Source organism: Phoca vitulina, unplaced genomic scaffold (assembly GCF_004348235.1).
Source record: "Phoca vitulina isolate PV1807 unplaced genomic scaffold, GSC_HSeal_1.0 scaffold10, whole genome shotgun sequence".
NCBI classification, from domain to species: domain Eukaryota; kingdom Metazoa; phylum Chordata; class Mammalia; order Carnivora; family Phocidae; genus Phoca; species Phoca vitulina.
This window is the reverse complement of record NW_022589713.1, coordinates 41,585,507-41,605,464: the sequence shown is the minus strand read 5'-3', so window position 1 is coordinate 41,605,464 and position 19,958 is coordinate 41,585,507. Positions and strand designations below refer to the sequence as shown.

The 19,958-nt window shown below is 41.3% G+C and overlaps 1 protein-coding gene and 1 long non-coding RNA gene across 2 annotated transcripts; both read right to left on the bottom strand.

Moving 5' to 3' along the window:
* Positions 1-554: 554 nt before the first annotated feature.
* Positions 555-728, bottom strand: LOC116635201 (NADH dehydrogenase [ubiquinone] 1 beta subcomplex subunit 1-like). Its single transcript, XM_032409153.1, has one exon. The coding sequence runs from the start codon at positions 726-728 to the stop codon at positions 555-557; it is 174 nt and encodes a 57-aa protein (XP_032265044.1).
* A 4,509-nt stretch (positions 729-5,237) lies between these two features.
* On the bottom strand, positions 5,238-19,579 carry LOC116635198. The gene is made up of 3 exons (XR_004300124.1): positions 19,481-19,579; positions 6,140-6,249; positions 5,238-5,386 (listed from the first exon to the last, which is right to left on the bottom strand). It is a non-coding gene; the product is annotated as an uncharacterized LOC116635198 (long non-coding RNA).
* Positions 19,580-19,958: the final 379 nt, after the last annotated feature.

Below are 19,958 nucleotides of genomic sequence, written 5' to 3'. Positions count from 1 at the left end.
CTTCTCTTCTATAGAGGAGAGTGGACCTAAGTGAAATAAGTCAGACACAGAAAGACAAATACGGTACGATTTCACTTACATGTAGAATCTGAAAAACAAAGCAAATGAACAAACAAATGGGAAGGGCTTCTTGAGGCTCCAGGGTTTGGATAGAACAAAGGGTTACTAGGCAGAGGAAATTAGTAAGAGAGACAAAAAAAGAAAGAGTTAACTTGAAATAGAGTGAAGAGGTTGGTAAATAAAAGAAGGTAACTCAAGATGGAAGAGAGAGAAGAAATTCTTCACTCCTAGAACCATAAAATAATACCTATTTTTTCACTGAGATCACCTTTTTTTTTTTTTTTTTTGAGGTTTAAATGCCATTAGCTCCAACTCTTGGATCCTCGGAAACCTAAAGCCCTCCCAAAGGTGTCTTCGGGTTACCAGGAGCTCATTTTCTTGTGGGTCCATTAGGTTTACAGTTGCACATCTTTTTTTTTTTTTTAAATAATGAATGTGTTTTATTTCTCTCCTAATTTTTAAAATGTGAACATTCTGGAATTCAGTCACGGCCTTTACTTCCAGGTGACTCCTTCACAGCGTCTCAGTTCCCTCTTAAACAACACACTCTTGTTCCAGAAGGCAGTTAGCTTTTCAGCATTCTTTCTGTCTAGATAATATCCAAGGACAAATCCCACAGGCACGAGTATATGTAACTGGTGGTCACGAGCAATCTGAATTACGTTCATTATGAGTGCTGCAGCCTTGGTGCCAAAAACGACCCCACAACCAGTTTGCACATCTTTCTAATGCTCAAGTCCCTTCTATGAAACACCATAGCAATGATTGCACCCAGCACAATAGTTGGTTATCTTATTCAGTGCATAGAATGATTCTGCCCAGGTAGAATTAAATGCTAATTATTTTATTGATAAGGAAGGATATGGTGGCTCAGAGACATTAAGAAATTAGGCTAAGGATCTTAGCAATATTTTTCTAGATATCTCTCCTCAGGCAAGGGAAACAAAAACAAAATAAACTATTGGGACTACACTAAAATAAAAAGCTTTTGCACAGCAAAGGAAATCAGAAACAAAATGAAAAGGCAACCTACTGAATTGGAGAAGATATTTGCTAATGATATATCTGATAAGGGTTAATATCCAAAATATATAAAGAACTTATAAATCCAACACCCAAAAAACAAATAATCCAATTAACAAATGGTAGACATTTTTCCAAGGAAGACCTACAGATGGCTAATGGACACATGAAAAGCTGCTCAACATCACTCATATCAAAGAAATACAAATCAAAACCACATGAGATATTACCTTACACCTGTCAGAATAGCTAGTATCAAAAAGACAAGAAATAACAAGTGTTGGTAAGGTTGTGGAGAAAAAGGAACTTTCATGATTTGTTGGTGGGAATGTAAATTGGTGCAGCCACTGTGGAAAACAGTATGGAGACTCCTCAAAAACTTGAAAAATAGAAATACCATATGATCCACTAATTCCACTATTGAGTATTCACCCAAAGAAAATGAAAGCACTAATTCAAAAAGATATGTGCAGCCTTATGTTTATTGCAACATTATTTAAAACAGCCTAGACATGGAAGCAACCCAAGTGTCCATCCACAGATGAATGGGTAAAGATGTGGTACACACACACACACACACACACACACACACAGAGGAATAGTACTCTGTCATAAAAAAGAATGAAATCTTGGGGCGCCTGGGTGGCTCAGTCGTTAAGCGTCTGCCTTCGGCTCGGGTCATGATCTCAGGGTCCTGGGATCGAGCCCCGCATTGGGCTCCCTGCTCCGCGGGAAGCCTGCTTCTCCCTCTCCCACTCCCCTTGCTTGTGTTCCTTCTCTCGCTGTGTCTCTCTCTGTCAAATAAATAAATAAAATCTTAAAAAAAAAAAAAGAATGAAATCTTGCCATTTGCGACAACATGGATGGACCTAAGTGAAATAAGTCAGAGAAAGACAAATACCATATGATTTCACTTCCATGGGGAATCTGAAAAAAAAAAAAAAAAAAGCAAATGAACAAACAAAGCAGAAACACACTATAAACAGAGAAAACAAACTGGTATTTGCTAGAGGGGAGGTAGGTGCGAAGATGGGCAAAAAGGGGTGAGGGGAGTGGGAGATACAGGCTTCCAGTTATAAAGGAATAAGTCACAAGGATAAAAGATACAGGATAGGGAATATAGTCAACGGTATTGTAATAGTACTGTATGGTGACAGATGGGGAGCTACATGTGTGGTGAGCACAGGATAACATCGAGTTCTCAAATCACTATGTCATACACCTGAAATGAATGTAACATTGTGTGTCAAAACTATATTTCAAAATAAATAAATAAACAAACAAATAAATAAATACAATGTTAGGTGATTAATTTTGAGAATTGTACTTGCTCATATTAAGCTCCTTTGGAAGGTTTGTTTATAGATTCAACTGCCTGTAGCTCAAATATTGATCTGTTTCCTGGATCCTGAATTGGATGGGACAGGACTGTAGTGTTTGGGTTTACAATAGTTAACCTAAAAGCCTTTTTAAAGGTAGCCTGAGAAATTGTTGAGTGGTAAATATCAAGAGCCCTTTAACCATGGAAATGTTTTCATACCTAGTATTGTATGTGTGTGTGTGTGTGTGTGTGTGTGTGTGTGTGTGTGTGTGTATCATTTGAAATTTGTTATCAATGCCTCTATATTTCAAAATCCAAGAGAGGGGCTAATGCTAAAAAAAAACATAGTGGCCGGGTGCCTGGGTGGCTCAGTTGGTTAAGCAACTGCCTTCGGCTCAGGTCATGATCCCAGAGTCCCCAGGATCGAGTCCCGAGTCGGGCTCCCTGCTCAGCAAGGAGTCTGCTTCTCCCTCTGACCCTACCCCCTCTTGGGCTCTCTCTCTCACTCTCTCTCTCTCTCAAATAAATAAAATCTTAAAAAAAAAAAAAAAAAGACTGTTCCCTCTTTAAGAAAAAAAGCATAGTGGTAAAATAGAAAAAATGCATAATGATGATGTTGATTTTATTTTTGTATGTTTATTAATATAAGTCCTAGGAAAGGGGAGTGGGGAAGTCTGTCTTTTGTGTCAACTTGAAGCTACTGGACTTGATTTATTTTACAGTTTATAAGATTAAAAAGTAATGCTCACTTGACTTTATAGTCAATGTTTAAATTTAATAAATGTTTTCATATTCAAAATTAAAAAAAGAAAGAAAGAAATGCGGCGCCTGGGTGGCTCAGTCGTTAAGCGTCTGCCTTCGGCTCAGGTCATGACCCCAGGGTCCTGGGATCAAGTCCCACATCAGGCTCCCTGTTCGGCAGGAAGCCTGCTTCTCCCTCTCCCACTCCCCCCTGCTTATATTCCCTCTCTTCGCTGTGTCTCTGTCAAATAAATAAAATCTTAAAAAAAAAGAAAAGAAAGAAAGAAATCAGGCCAAGGAAATATGGTTAGCAAGCCAAGCAGCCAGGATTTGAACTCACATCCACCTGACTCAGTGGTAATCTGTTACATTGGTGGCCCCAGTGACCCATGCCTTCTGGTATTCATGTCCTGTGTGCTCCCTTCCCTTTGAATCTGGATTGGGCCTGTGACTTGCTTCAGCCAACAGAATGCAGGTAGAGCTCTAGGTCCAAGTTCCTGGGAGCCCTGAGCTGCCATGCAAGAGGGCTGACTGTGCCCCTGAGAGACCACGCAGAGAGGGAAAAGCTCTGACACCACATGGAGAAGCTAGGCACCCAGCAGCCAGAGTTAAGGTGAAACCCCAGACATATGATCCCAATTAAACCATTCCCATCAGCACTCACCCCCCACCCTTGACAGTGATCCTAGTGGAGGCATCAGACATGATGGACACTATGCCCCAGCAGACATCATGTGGAACAGAGATGACAGGGCTTTGCTTTGTTCAAATTCCTGATCAATAGAACTGTGCAAAATGATAAAAATGGTGGTTATTTATTTTTTAGAAGATTTTATTTATTTATTTGACAGAGAGAGACACAGCGAGAGAGGGAACACAAGCAGGGGGAGTGGGAGAGGGAGAAGCAGGCTTCCCGCAGAGCAGGGAGCCCGATGCAGTGCTCGATCCCAAGACCCCGGGATCATGACCCAAGCCAAAGGCAGATGCTTAACGACTGAGCCACACAGGCGCCCCAAAAATGGTGGTTATTTTAAGTCACTAAGTTTTGAGTAGTTTGTTATGTAGCAATAGGTAACCAAGACACACCTCTGCCCTGTGGCTGAGGAGAAAGAGACAGTGATGAACTTATGAAGTCCTTGAACAAGAGAGAAAGATGGGCTGGGAAAGAGTGGGTACAACACAATTGCCAGGGTGGAAAGAAAAAAAGACAAAAAGGGCATAATTATGTAGACCCCTAAGTAGGGGAAACAAGAAGTAACAGAATCTTCAGGTCACATACCTTTGCCAGGCAGCATTTCTGCCCCAGAGCAATCCTCACAATAGAATTAATGCAAGGAAAATAAAAAGGCAAGATCCAGAACCGCCTGTTTTCAACAAGAAGGTTATAGACCAAAATGTTCATAGCAGCTTTCTCTGGGTGGTGGTATCACAAAAAAAGCCTTAATAAGTTAGCTTTTTGCTCTCTTCCAGTTCTTCCATATTCCCTACAATGATTGTTTTCAACTTAATTTTTTCAAAATCTTAATATCAAAGAGATAAAAGTACATGAATTTTAAAAATCCCCCCCTCAACTGCCACAGAAAAGCACTTGACTATCCATCCCCTACTTCTCCCCATCTTGCACCCCACAGGCAACCCCTTTAACTATTTCTAGTTTTAGTTCTTTGAGTGGTTAGGTTCACATCCTTAAATAATATGCTTATACTTCCATTACTTGGTTTATTAACCTGAGGCATCTATAGGTTCCCTGTTACCAAAGTCTTATTATTTTATTGAACAAATGCATTGAATACCTACTATGTACTAACACCATTCAGGTACTGGTGACAGGGAAGAGAATAATAAAGAGAGGGTTCCTGCCCTTTTATGGCACATATTCTAGTAAAGGGAGATGGCCAATCAAAAGCAAAGAAATAATATCCAACAATAAAAAGTACTATGGAGAAAACCACATAGAGTATAGGACAGTATGGTTGAATATATTTTCCAAAAATTGGCCACAATGGTATCTTCCATCCCACATGTTCATCTAGAATCTTACCATTCACTTATCAAGAAGTAGAGCATATTTTCCTTACCTTTAAATCTGGGTGGTTTGGTGAGTTACTTGTAACCAGTAGAACACAGTAGAAGCAATGCTTGTGATTTCCAAGGCTAGTTCATAAAAGGTGATCAAATTTCTCCTGTTTGCTGGAATACTCTCTTGAAACTTTCGTTGCCATAGAAAACAGTCCAGCTGCCCTGCAATTGCCATGCTGTGAGGAAACTCAAACTAGCACACAGAAAGGAACCACATAGAGAGGCCCTAAAACTACAAGAAGAGAGAGGGGTGACTAGCCAGCTCCCAAGTGTTCCAGCCCCCAGCCTGCCCCCTTAAGCCTCCACCTCACAGCTGAGTCTTGAATGGTGAGAGAGCCAGCCTTGCAAAAATCTGGAGGCAAAGTAGTCCAGGTAGAGGAAACTGCAAGTAAAAATAACCTGAGTCTTCATTATGGGGATGCCTGGCTGGCTTAGTCAGTGGAGCATGTGACTCTTGATCTCAGGGTTGTGAGTTCAAGCCCCACATTGGGCATAGAGCTTATTTTTAAAAAATTAAAAATTAAAAGAGAAAGAGAGAGAGAGCACAAGCAGGGGGAGAGGCAGAGGGAGAAGCAGGCTCACTGCTGAGCAGGGAGCCCGACACGGGACTCGATCCCAGGACCCTGGGATCATGACCTGAGCCGAAGGCAGACACTTAACCAACTGAACCACCCAGGTACCCCTCCCTGTATGTATTTTATACCTCAATTTAAAAAAATCAACTTCTTATACTGGAAGAACAGGAAGGAGGTAATGTTCATTTAGTTCAGCTTTTCTACCTCTTCCTCATCACTGATTACCTTTGCAACTTTAAATAATATACTTAAACCTCTGGTTTTTGTTCCACCAACTTCTATCAGTAGTTCTTGCTTCTACAAGTAAGATGAACATATTGGGGCTACTATGTTTACTCACCCGTCTTTCTCCTCCCAGTTGTTTTCAGCTGTCCTTTACATTCCTCAGATCAGTAAGAGTTACATTCTGTTCTGTAACCATAATGTAGTCTTCTGGGTTTTAAGTTATTCCTAAATGTTGAAGTTCAAAAAACAAAGTTTACATTATTGTGATGACATAAATATTGTTCCTGGCTGAGTCAAGTGGGATGAATAGAAATACATTTTCTTGACAACAGCGCCAATGTCATGCCCTCTTTATCACTTGAAGAAGAATACTCTTAACATCTAAGGCAAATAAATACTCTTTTATTTATGTATTAGTTAGCTATTGCTGCATAACAAATCACTCCTAAACTTAGTCTTTTAAAACAATAATGATCCCTTATTTCTTATGAGAGTATAGGTCAGTTAAGTGGTTCTGTTCATCTGACTGGACTTGGCCAATCTACAGTGGACTCACTGTCATGGCTGTATTTGGTTGCTGGATTAGGCTGTGAGCTGGTTGGTCTAGAATTGCCTTGGCTTTAACAACTTAGTTTTCTTCTATGTGTTTTTCATATCCTTCTAACAGATTAACCCATGTTTGTTCTCATGGTCATGGCAGGGTTTCAAGAGAGAGAGCTAAAACATGCAGTACTTTTTCATGTTTTCTTCTTGGATCATTTGCTACTGTGCTATTAGCTAAATCAAGTCCTGTGTCCCAGAATCAGGGTGTTGGTAGGGAGTCTACAGAAAGTGTGGATACAGGATAGCCATTATTAATTGGCCATTAATGCAAGTCACTAAGTCTGCTACACTTACATCATCAGTGCCTCAAAATTATACCACATTTTCCTTTGCTTCATTTGTACATTTATTTTCTAGTGTTTCCAATTGGTTCTTTTTTTGCTATTGGAAGAAGAAACATATGCTTTCTTCACCACATGACTAATATTATTTAACTTCTTATTCCTTTTTCCTATTATTCCATGCTTCTTAAAAACATTCTTGTGAAAGCTCATTGAGTTTTTAGTCTAATGTGAACTGATTGTGTTTAGGCTGGTTAAACAGTTGATATGCTAGAATGTCTTTTTACAGCACTCCTTGGGGATTTCCACTGTGTCATATATACCACATCTTCTTTCTGCAGAAAGGATACTTGAGATACAAAGTGTCTAAGCCCTTTCATGTCTGATAATAAGTTTGATGCCTTAATCTTGTTCCTTTATTGAGGACCTGCTGTTTCTTACCCTCCTAGGAAACTTGTAGGTTCTTTTCTTAATCCATGAAATTCTAAAGTTTCATTCTAGACATGGGTCTTTTTAAAACACTTATTATACCAGGCACTCAGAAGGCCCTTTCAAACTAAGGACTTCTATTTTTATAGAAAATGTTGTTCCATATTTCTTTAATAACTTCCTTCCTTTGGTTTCCAAATTCTTTCTTCACTGACCTCCTATTATTTAGAGATTAAACCTTGTAGAGTGGTTTTCTATGTTCACTAACTCTTCTATTTTCCATTTCTTTGATTTTGTTCCATTTCCTAGATTATTTCCTTTCTCCCTCCCAAGCTCTCTATTGATTTTTTTTGTAACTGCCATTATGCTTCCAAAGATTTTCCTTGTGCTCCTGTTTTCCCCGACAGTATTCTGTTCTTGTTTTATAAATGTAATAGCTTCTCAAATCTCTTTGAAGTCACTTAAGTTTTGTTGTTGTTTTGTTGTTGTTTATGTATTTGATCATGCTTCCTTCCATTCTTTGATTTATCTCCATTTCCTCTGGGGTTAATTTTTCCTTTGATTTGGTATTTCTTTTTCATGATTCAAATTTTCTTAATATTTTTGATAGTCCTTTGTTAACTGTACATACCTAAGATTAAGAGACTGGATAGGTTTTTTCAAGATAGTTGATACTGATTTTCTCTGGTAGTGTATGTAGTGGTGTCTTTCTTTTGGCCTATCAACTGAGAGTTCTGCTTAGGTGGCCAGGGCTTATTTATGAGCAGACTTTGCTTTAGAACAAATAAGAAGGGAGTAGGTTTGAGGTTATAAGATCCAAAGATGCCAGAATGGGGAAGGCTTCATTTCTGGAGCCCTCCAGGCAGTTTGTTTAGTTTCTTTAGAGAGTTTATGGTAGATTGTTAAAAGTATGGTTCCCAATGAATCACATCTCCCTGTGCCCATGCCCCTTTAACAATGGCTTTGCAGAAACCCCATCAAAGGTGAAGTCTATTTCTCATCTCTTAAATCTGGTCTGGCCTGTGACTTGCTTTGGCTGATGGAATGCTGGAGAAGTGACAATATGCAAGTTCTAGAGCCTTGGTTTCAAGAGGCCTTGCAGCTTCCTCCTTCCTTGTCTTAGAATATTCCCACCACAATATAAGAAAGACTGAGCTGGATGACTGAATGATGAGAGACCATGTGGAGAGGGGCTCAGATGATAGTCAGAACTAAGGCCCCAGGACATCTTAGACTCTCCAGACCCAATGAAGCTGCCAATTGACTGCAGCTGCATATGTGACTCTAGGTGAGAGCCCAGCCAACCTATAAAGTTGCGAGAAATAATAAACAATTTTTTAATTTTCAGCCACTAAAATCTGGAGTGGTTTGTCATGCATTGTGATAACTGATGCAGAGCTTTTAAAATTCTGTTTTTGTTTTTGTCTGGATTGCCTGTGTTCTGCATGTATGAGGTACATGCAAAGTAGAGATCTAATTGGTTCAGTTATTTCAAAAACGTAAATTCAACTAACCCCTGTTTTCTGTCCTTCTCATTCCACCCCTCACACCAAATATCTCTAACCCTTGAATCTTTCTTGGTAAGGTAGAGATTGCTGGTCACCTGACCCAACAGCCATTCTCCCCTACCTACTTAGTAACACAACTCTGATTTTAGCAATGCATCCAGCTAAGACAGTATATTCCTTTATTTTTAAAGATTTTATTTATTTATTTGAGAAAGAGAGAGAGAGAGCATGAATGGGGGGAGGTGCAGCAGGAGAGGGAGAAGCAGACTCCCTGCTGAGTGTGAGGCTCATTCCTAGGACACTGAGATCATGACCAGAGCCAAAGTCAGACATTTAACTGACTGAGGCACCCAGGCACCCCAAGACAGTATATTTCTAAGCCTTGCAGCTAGGGGCTCCCACATGAAGAAGTTCTAAGCAATGAGACCTAAGTGGTAGAGTTCTGTAGGATTTCCAGACACATTGCTTAAATGGAATTAACCTGCTAGGAAGGGTCCCTTTTTGCTCTTCTGTTCTTCCTTCTGTGTGCTGCCTGGAATGTGGATGTAATGGCTGGAGCTCTAGCTGCCACCTTGGCGACTCTAGCTGCCACCTATGAACTTAGAGGCTGAAAGCTATACACAAAGAGTAGTACAGCTGAAGAGGAGACTGAATCTCTGATGACAGAGTGGAGCTGCCCTTTCAGCTATGCACTGCCTATCTCCAGATTTCTTTTGCATGAGACAAGAATAAGCTTTTCTCTTGTTTAAGGTACTGCTAATTACCCCCACCCCCCGACACACACACCCTGTTTTATGTATCTGAACTTAATCTTAACTACAATAATATAGCCTCTGCCTGTCACCCTGGGATCCTCCTCCACTGCATCCATCACCCATGTGTATCTTGGGTTGCTTCTATTTCTAGAAGCTCCACTGGGCTTTAGAGTATCTTCCATGTCTCATCTTAATGTGTTCAATTTTTCCTCTATCTTTTTGAAAATATAGAATACAGTTATAATAATGGTTTTAACGTCCTTGTCTGCTAATTCTAATATCTGTATCAGTTTGTGTCTACTCCACTAACTGAAGTTTCCCTTTTTAGGATTTCCTACAATTAATTCTGAAAGGGCTACATTGCCTTAGGTTGGGCTCCCCTAGAAGCAGACACTGATACAAGGATTTGAGTTGGGGGTGATGCCAGACTGGGAGGGGAGTAGGAAAGTGAGACAGGGAAGGAAAATGAACTCAGTACAGAATGTGATAATGAGCAGGTTATTGCCGTGGGCATCTGGGACCTAATTCCACTGGGAACCTGGTGAGATAGTATAGAACAAAGATGTCCTACCCAAGGGACAAGGAAATAGGGATATTTAAACACTGACTCCCATAGATCATTGGTTGAGCATTGCTTCAGAAGGTATCTTCTTGCTCTTCTAGGCTGCCTGTCCAGATGGGCCTGAACAAGGCTCCTTTAGCCAGTGAAAGCCCTCAGGGAAAACTTCTCAGGTGCGTGCAGTAGGAAGCGGTTGACATATCTGGGAATGCTATGTGCTGAGGGAATATGAGCAGGACTCTGACAATGTCTGTAATATACATCATTCCTGGAGCCCCAGTATCCATTCAACAAACAAGGAAAGAACTATCCGCTCTCTCAAAAGTGCTTTGCCTTTCCCAGTGTGGGTTTCATTGACTTGTTCTGATTCAATGGACTGTGTTCCTTCTGGTTTATTTTTGTTCGTAGGCACTTCACCAACCCTTGTGGTTCTTCCAAATGTAGGAAGAGATATTTTATCCTATTATGTGTAATCAGCTGATGGGGAAGGCAGTGCTCTTTCAGGCTCCCAAGCACCAGAAGAACATAGCCTCACTTCTGGCTGGGCAGCTAGCCATCTGGCCATTCCATTTTCAGTGCCATGATGTAATTTAATTTCTAAAAACAACCCAAGTCTGGAGCCTGATGGCCTGGCCAAATCTAGCAAATCTTTGCGACTCAGTTTCCTTATCTGAAAAACAACAAAGAGGGTGTGGGCGGAGGTTATCTCTAGGGTTCCTGCAAGCTTAAGGACTGATCTGTATGTTGGCAGGCCTGGTCTGCAACTCCACAGCCAAGGAAAGTCATCTTCATATGTCACAGATTTCCACCAGGGACTGCTGTTAGGAAGCTTCCCCTCAACTCTGTCCTTAGACTTCTGGTCTCATTCCCATTTGACTCTATAATCCCACACCTGAGAGAATACCCCAAAGAAATACCCAGAGGTCAAGTGGTCAGCACAAAGGTGTTCACCACAAATTCATAGAAGAATGGCCAATGGTTTATAGCCTATCCAGGTGATGGAATATAATTCAGATGACAGAAACATTTTGAAGAATTATCAGTGACATACAGAATCATACAGCCCATGATATACTGTATGAAAAACAGATACCAAATCATATACGTAGAAGGATCCCAACCAGTTCCAATATATGATTATATTATAAAAGGTCTGAATTGTAATTACATTTTTATAAGTTAATCCATTTTGTTTACTTATTTGTAAAAGATTGGAACATGGAATTACAGTAGATTTTTCTCTTCTTTACCTTTTCCTGTATTTTCTAAGTTTTCTGCAATTACCAGAAGTATATATTATTTTTATGAACAAAAAGAAAACAAACGTGTTTTCTCTTTTCAGAATTAAAACAACATATTTGAGGCTTCTTCTTTGTCTGCAAGAGCTCTAATATGTGCACTGGCACTCTGTTGGTCATCCTTTCCTCACTGGATTTAATTGTCATGGCCATCATAGGTATTTAACACTGTTACAAGCATTGTCTACATATAGATGATGGAGTCTGAGCCCCTGTTCTTTCCTGTGTCTTGCAAATGCTGCTGTCTCAGTTTTCAGCTGAGTGTCAACGGCATCATCTTCTGCCCAGACTTGTGCTGACTCTACAGGGAGAGGGTGACCTCATTTGCTCTGGGTACAGTTGTAGAAGGGGGTTGGGAATTGCAAATGGTGAAGGCTTCAGTTCCAATTTGCTTTTTTTTTTTTTTTTTAAGATTTTATTTATTTATTTGACAGAGAGAGACACAGCGAGAGAGGGAACACAAGCAGGGGGAGTGGGAGAGGGAGAAGCAGGTTTCCCTCAGAGCAGGGAGCCCGATGCGGGGCTCAATCCCAGGACCCTGGGATCATGACCTGAGCCGAAGGCAGATGCTTAACGACTGAGCCACCCAGGCGCCCCTCCAATTTGCTTTTGCTTCACAGCCAATGGCTACAGCTGGATTTTCTGCTACTTTACTTTAAAGGCAAACAGATCCTGCAAGGCAAAAAATGGGTCTTTCAAAAGATTATATTGTATATTTTAAGTAAGGAACACACAGCCCATTTATGAATCTGACTCTGACTCTTGTAGCAGAGTCTGTCAGTGCCCCACCCCTCTGTCCTTTGCCTCCCTGGAGGACTGCCCATGTCTGTTCGAGGACATTTTCTGACCTTGGGGAGTGGGCATTGTTGGGACTACTCTAGGACAGGCCAGAAGTGTCAGAGAGCTAACACCCTGGAGCAACCTAAGACACTGAGGGATAAATGTATAAATACCCCCACTTTATCACCGTCAGTGGGACAGTTTGGAGGCACGTCCCAGCACACTCTCAGATAGGCCTGGGCAGGATTAAGCCCCAGCTGCTGACAACAGAAATCTGCTGATTAACATCTGTCTTATGGCCTCTCCACCCTTTCCTTCTTCCTTCCCTCACTATGGTCCTGAATAAACTACTTGCACCAGAATCCTTGCCTCGGGGTCCGCTTTTGGCGGAATCCAAACTAAGGAAAATTCACCCCTTGTGTACCTGACAATGCTCTGGGCCATTTGGAACAAAAGACACCATTCTGATCCCCCCCAAAACCAAAGTGGAATTAAGGATATAAGTTTATCTACTGCATAGGCTATAAAGCAGAAGGGTGCCCTAAATTCCAACAGTCTGAAGGTCTCTAAGTTGGCTATGTTTAGGTGCCAGTAAGCAGTGCACTGTTTCCTTTTACTACAAAGAAAGAACTCATTCTGGACGCTGGCTGCAAAAGAAAAGACAGAACCCACTTCGTTTCCCTAAAGCATTGAAGACATTTCCCCCCAGGCCAGCAAGAGCTTTTAAATTACTGTGCCCTAAAAATAACATTCTCACTCCTGCATGGGTTATAAAAACTGAAATGGTGGGTTATTTCCATCCACCTCCAGAGCAGCTGTTCAGGAGCTCTGAGTGTTGAGAGGGATTATGTAATGACTTTGTGCTATCTTCGACTGGGCAAAGCAAATCACTCTTCTGTGATGGGCCTTCAAGGTAATACAACAGGACATTTGCGGATCTACACAGCAGGGAAGGAAATGGGTGAAGAGGGAAGAGAGGAGTAGAAAGTCTGGATCACAGAAGGGCCTGCCTACCTCCCTGCTTGCGTTGGGGAGCCTCCTGCACTCCCCACCAGCACCATGCTCCAGAAGGCCCTGATCCTCTCTGTCTGGTTCTTCCTGGCTGGGAATTTCCCCACACTATGTCTGGAACTGACTGCTGACCTAGACTTAACCACTGACCTGGAGTTCACCACTGACCTAGAGTCAACTGCTGATAAGTATCTGAACACACAGGCTTTCAAAATGTCTACTGATAGGGAATCACTCTCAACTTTGTTGAAGAAGCCAGAGGCCACAGGTGATTCCAATTCAATTCATACCAAGAGTTTTTTGAGTGTCAGTTATATAGCTGTCACTGCTGTTTATCATGACTGGAGCACCAGACCAGACCAGCATCTCCATAGGAAGTAAGGCCTTCTCGGTACTTGTTTAAAATGAAACACATTGCCAGGACACCTGGGTGGCTCAGTCGTTAAGCGTCTGCCTTCGGCTCAGGTCATGATCCCAGGGTCCTGGGATCGAGTCCCACATCAGGCTCCCTGCTCAGCGGGAAGCCTGCTTCTCCCTCTCCCACTCCCCCTGCTTGTGTTCTCTCTCTCTCTGTTGAAAAATAAATAAAATCTTAAAAAAAAAAAAATTTTAATGAAACACATTGCCATTAGCTGTGACCATCACTCTGCTATCCATCACTTTCTAAAAAGATTCTGAGCTTCTGAACAAGACTGCCATTACATTTTAAGACTACACAATTACAGGCTGCATAACTGTAGAAAACTAGGGGACATACGATGTACCCAACTGAGGAGAAACAGCAGGGTGAAGGGAATTGTACACAGATGGAGGAGGGGCACTTATAACCACGTCCCATTTAATACGGGCTTGATAAATGTTCGTTTGAATTAAAAAGAAAAAAGAAAAAAGAAAATCTAGATAGAACTACAGCTTTCTGAGTCCCTGAGAATACGATGACCCAAGATTGAGCAAATTTACACCTGTCATCCCAGTGTAACTTTTAAAAGCATCCCCTTTCACTCTCAAAAGTGTCCTGGTTTGGAATAAATTGTATGGACACTCAACCTAAGAATGATAGTTCAAAGAGGCAACTGACTTATTTGGTGCTATCCATATATGTATCTCTGGGATAGCTTCTATTGCTCATTGCCCAACTCTGTGAACCATCCAGAAATTGCTCATCCTTCTTATTCCTGGTGCCTTGCAAATGATGGATAAAGATGTTGGTTGAAGGAATGAATGAATGGAAGGAGGCCCTACCTGCTGATGGTAATTGGGACCTGGAATCACTGAGTTAGAATGGGAAGAGACCTTCAAACTCATCTTATTTTGTAGGTGAGGAAGCTCAGTCTTAGAACTGGAAAGTAGCAGATGCCTGGGTAGCTCAGTTGGTTAAGGGTCTGCCTTGGGCTCAGGTCATGGTCCTAGGGTCCTGGGATCGAGTCCCATTCTCCCTCTACCTGCCGTTCCCCCTGATTGCTTGCTCTCTCACTCTCACTCACTGACAAATAAATAAAATCTTAAAAAAAAAACCAAAAAAACCCAACAACAACCTGTAAAGTAGCTTGCTGACTTGAAATCTCAAGATTATTACTATTCAAAGTGTAGTGGGTAGACTAGTAGCAACAGAAGTACCTTATCAGAAAGGCAGAATCTCAGGTCCCACCCAAAACTCCTATCAAGGTCTGTGAAGGATTGGAGGTTTTACCCTACTCTCAAGCTAATAAATGAGTTTGTTACTGTCTCATGGAAACTGACAGAGGACACAAGACTCCTGAGTCAAAGGATTTTATTACTCACAGCATAGCCAGCAGCATGAGCATGCTGTTGGTTTGCATCGGTTCTCCTTGCCCCTCCAAGGCCCACAGGGGAGACATGGAGAAGCCCACGTGACACTGTTTGCATGATAGCTAAGGAATACTTAGCTTAGGGAATTCTCTGCTTTTAGAGTGAACAGTAAGCAAGCCTGCTTTTTGTTCTTTTGGGGGTTTCCGGAGGAGTGTTACCTTATCCCTCGCTATAAAAACAACCTTAAGAAATGGCCCAGGTAACAAGGAGTCAAGGCCCTTGCATTTTTAGCATACCCAGCAAGAACACGCAGGGGCACTCAGGGCCCATGGCACCTTACTTGTCCCAACAACCTATTGAATCGAACACTGCATTTGAACCAGAGCCCTTGGTGACTTATTTGTATATTAAAATTTGAGAAGTGTTTCTCTAGACTGCTTGTCCAGAGCATCTGGAATTTCCTAATCAAGCCACTCTTATAAGTGCAATCAGCCTAAGACTCATCACCATTGTTAGAATCTGTGGCTCTTCCTCTCTTGCCATTTGGTTACTAATTCCTCAGTCATGTCTGCCTTCATCATATGGTTTCATCAGGACTGACCTTATAGTATAACAATATTGGGTAAGGTAGAGGGGGAAAGAGTAAAGAATGGAGAAGAAAAAGTGGAGCTCAAAGAGTAAGTCCCAAATAAGGAATTATTTTTCTCAAATATCAGGAAGTCCAAAGGTAGGTAGTTCAAGTCTAATATGACAAATCTACAATGCTATTAGGAACCCAGATCTCTTTCAACTTTCTGCCCTTCCAACCCTGGCATTTGACTTTTATACTCTTGATGGCAAAATGACTATTATACCACCAGGCCAGCACATCAGTATTCAAAGAAGGAAACTAGAAGGCAAAATCCACATGCCAGATGAGTCTCTCTCTTTCTATCATTAAAATAATAATATTCCTGAAGCCCCATCCAGCAGACTTCTTTCCAAATCCTATTAGCCAGGAATGGGTCACATGGCCTATCCCAAGTGTAAGGGAGACTGGGAGACTACATATTTTAACTGGCATGTTGATCCTCAGGCAAAATTGCAGTTTTGTTGGTGAGGAAGAAGAGAGGCCTGGACAGAGGATCATAGGGGAAGAGAGGAAAAAATGAAACAAGATGAAACCAGAGAGGGAGACAAACCATAAGAGACTCTTAATCTCAGGAAACAAACTGAGGGTTGCTGGAGTGGTGGGGGATGGGAGGGATCGGGTGGCTGGGTGATAGACATTGGGGAGGGCATGTGCTATGGTGAGCCCTGTGAATTGTGTAAGATGGATGAATCACAGACCTGTACCTCTGAAACAAATAATACATTATATGTTAATAAAAAAAAAAAAAAGAAGAAGAAGAGAGGCCTGGATATCTAATAGACAATTAGTAACTCATGCCACAGAGCCCACCTAAGCACACTGGGAATGGGGAGGGAGGGTGGGTATCTGGCCCCAAAGCTGCCCAAGGCTTATCATAAGGAGCAACAAGGGCCACTGGCTTTGGCCTCACAGTCACAAGGGGCCTCAACTTTTGTCTTTTGACCTCATATATGTTCAATCATTGCATTTTGTATACAATTGACCCTTGAACAACATGGGTTTGAACTGTGCAGGTCCACTCATATGGTGATTATCTACAGTACAATAAATGTACTTTCTCTTATGATTTTTTTAACCCTTTCTAGTCTCTAGTTTACTTTGTTGAAAGAATACAACATATAATACACATAACATACAAAATATGTGTTAATCAACTGTTTATGTTATTGGTAAGTCTTCCTATCAACAGTAAGCTATTAATAGTTAAGTTTTTGGGGAGTCAAAAGTTATACGTGTTTTTTCAACTGTGTGGGGGGGGGTCAGTGCCTCTAACGCTTATGTTGTTCAAGGGTTAACTATGTTAAAAATCTGACTTTATTAAAAATAAATAAGATAAATAGTATATTTTTTACAATTCTCTTTTGAGTTTTCTTCACACACAAAAGTGTTGCCAGGAGTTTAAAATATAGAATTATTCCTGATGTCTCACATTTTCTGGCTCTGTTGCATTGGCTTAACTAGTAATAATGGGCAGTTGATCGAGATATGGGCCCCCACATATAACAGAAAGAACTACCTTATGTGATCTGGAGAAGTCTGTTTGGGCTAAGTGGGAGAAAGGCAGAGCAAGGGATATTTGATGTTGTAGTTTTGGTCTCTCCCATGGGTGGTGAAATGTGGATATTCATTTTGATGGCCTTGACCCTATCCAAGGGACTTCCATAGACACTTCCCAAGGCAGTGCAAAATTAAATTCCTGCTTTGGTCTAGCCATGGTCTGTTCTCTTAGGCAGGCAATAGATAATAAGCTGAATTCTGAGTCAAGACCATGACATCCAGGGTGCCCACTTTCCCCCAACAGCTCTCTCCCCTCCATCTTCCTCAGTTCTTTCCTTTAGGGAATTTCAATCTGTCTGCTTACAGGGTAGATGCTCTGAATGTAAAAGTCACTGTAGTAGGTTCAGTTAAAGCAAACTGTGCATTCAGCTTTAGCCAGTTCTTACTCCAAATCCGGACACCAAAATCACCCTAGCTGATGGATCCCCATGTAATACCCTGGTTGCATCAGCTGTTGTCCTCCAATTGTTAGAGAAAACACCAACAATTTTAGGAACAATGCTTTAGGCTCTTCTACCCAAAGTGTGGGCCATAGACCAGCATCATCTGGGAGCTTACTAGAAATGCAGAATTTCCATCCTGACCTCTGATATTCTGAATAAGAATCTGAATTTTAACAAGATCCCTGGTGATCCAAGTTCACAGTGAAGTTTGAGAAGCCCAGCCTTAAATGTTAGCACCTTAAATCACAGGTCATAAATCTAGCCTCTCTGCTCATTCATTCAGCCACCTTATAATTACAATTTGGCTGCTGCAGTGGAGATGTCTGCCCAAACATCATTTTTCTTGCCTCTTTAATAAAAGAACTTCAATTTTACTTGGGGAAGCAATGTGCCTTCCTAAAAGACCATACTTCCCAACTGCTCTTGCAGCTAGAGGAGGCCATGAGACTAGATTCTCACCAATGACATGCAAGGGGAAATGTTTCTGGGCCTAATGGGAAGTCTAAAAAACAGGTGATATATGATTCTTTCTTCTTTCCTCCTAACTGCTGCTGGCACATGGACATCATGATTGGCCTTTAGCAGTCCTTTGGGGCGTGAGGTGATCTTGAGCATGGAAGGCACAGGCTGAGGAAGGCAGAATAAAAAGATAAAAGCTTACATCCCAGATGACACACTGAAACTACCATGTCAACCTAGAGTTGCATATGTGCAGACTTCTTTTATGGGAAAGAGAAGCTCTATCTTGTTTAAGTCACTGTACTTTAGGATTTTCTGTTGCTGTTACTTGTGTAAGTGTCTAGAACTTACTGCCAAAAAGAGAAGAAAAAAAAAAAGGCAAATGTTCGGCCCCTCAGCAGTTAGCTCTCTCCTTGTAAATTAATACAATGAGATTCTGCTTTATATACCAGTCTCTCTGAACTCTGACAATGTGACTTTGTCCCTGAGAAATCATCTGGTGACTGAGAGTTGAGGGCAGGGCCATAAGGGTGCCAGTCGAGGAGGAGCACCAGGTGGCCAGCTGGTCCTCTTCCAGATAGCACCCCTCTCTCTCGCCTTCATTTTCCTCTAATTTTAATAGGTACTATTAGCAAGAAAAAGAAGGAGAAATAAAAGGCCTAAATAATTCCAGACTGAAAAATCCACTATTTAAGAATCCATGTATTTATAAACTGTTTTCTGGGTTATGAAGAGTTAATTGGTTTTTGTATATACCTCGGTGTTCTAGACAGAACTACTGCTCTATTCTTATTATTAATCCTGGAGAATTTCACTGTAATTTTGATATCTTATTTTCCAAACTACAGTGATGATAATATTTGCTTTATGCTTTCTACCTTACAAAGCCCATTCACATACTTAGTTTTACTTAATCTTCAACAGCTCTGTAAGAAGGTATTTGATCCACACATTTATAGGCGAGGAAACTAAGACTCAGAGAGGTAAAGTAATGTGCCCAAAGATACACAGCTAGGAAGTGATAGTTATCTCATCAGGCTCCTTGCCACAGTGCCTTGTACTCTAATCCTATGCAGGGACTCGGTGAGGCCAGAGGATAGGGGCCGGAGATATACTGGGAAAGTGGCAGAAAGGCTCCTCTTCAATAACCCCTATAGACTTTGCATATTTATATACACTGTATACTATATACCGCTGGCTGCAAGCTGGTTTAATTTTTCCTTTCTTCCGGAGTTGGAAGGGACATGAGATTATCTATTACACAACTCATTCCTCAGATGGAGACTCCAAAGCCCAGAAAAATGAAAATAATTTACCTTAGATCTTAGAGGTAGTTAGATACAGGTCCTAACTATGACACAAAACTCCTTACCTCCAGGAAAGTGAATGCTCCTCCAAAAACATCCCCATGATGCTCGGTAAATTCTGAGGAGATCATATTATCACAGCAATGTTTTGGCCAAAATAAAGAAGTGTGCTTGGTTTAGTTTATCAAGATGCAACTCTGGTTGCTTGCTAAATCTGGCCCAGACTTGGACTGATTAACACCAAAATGAATCATTCGCTGTTCTGGGACATGCATATTAGTACGGGAATTAGTCCACTTAGAAGCCGCAGCTTGCACAGCAGCTATGGTCTTAAATCAGCACATGATTACCTTTGTTTTGTTTTGTTTTTAAAGATTTTATTTATTTATTTTTGAGAGAGAGAGTGTACGAGCAGGGAATAGGGTCAGAGGAAGAAGCAGGCTTCCCGCCGAGCAGGGAGACCAATGCGGGCCTTGACACCAGGATCCTGGGATCATGACCTGAGCTGAAGGCAGATGCTTAACCGTCTGAGCCACCCAGGCA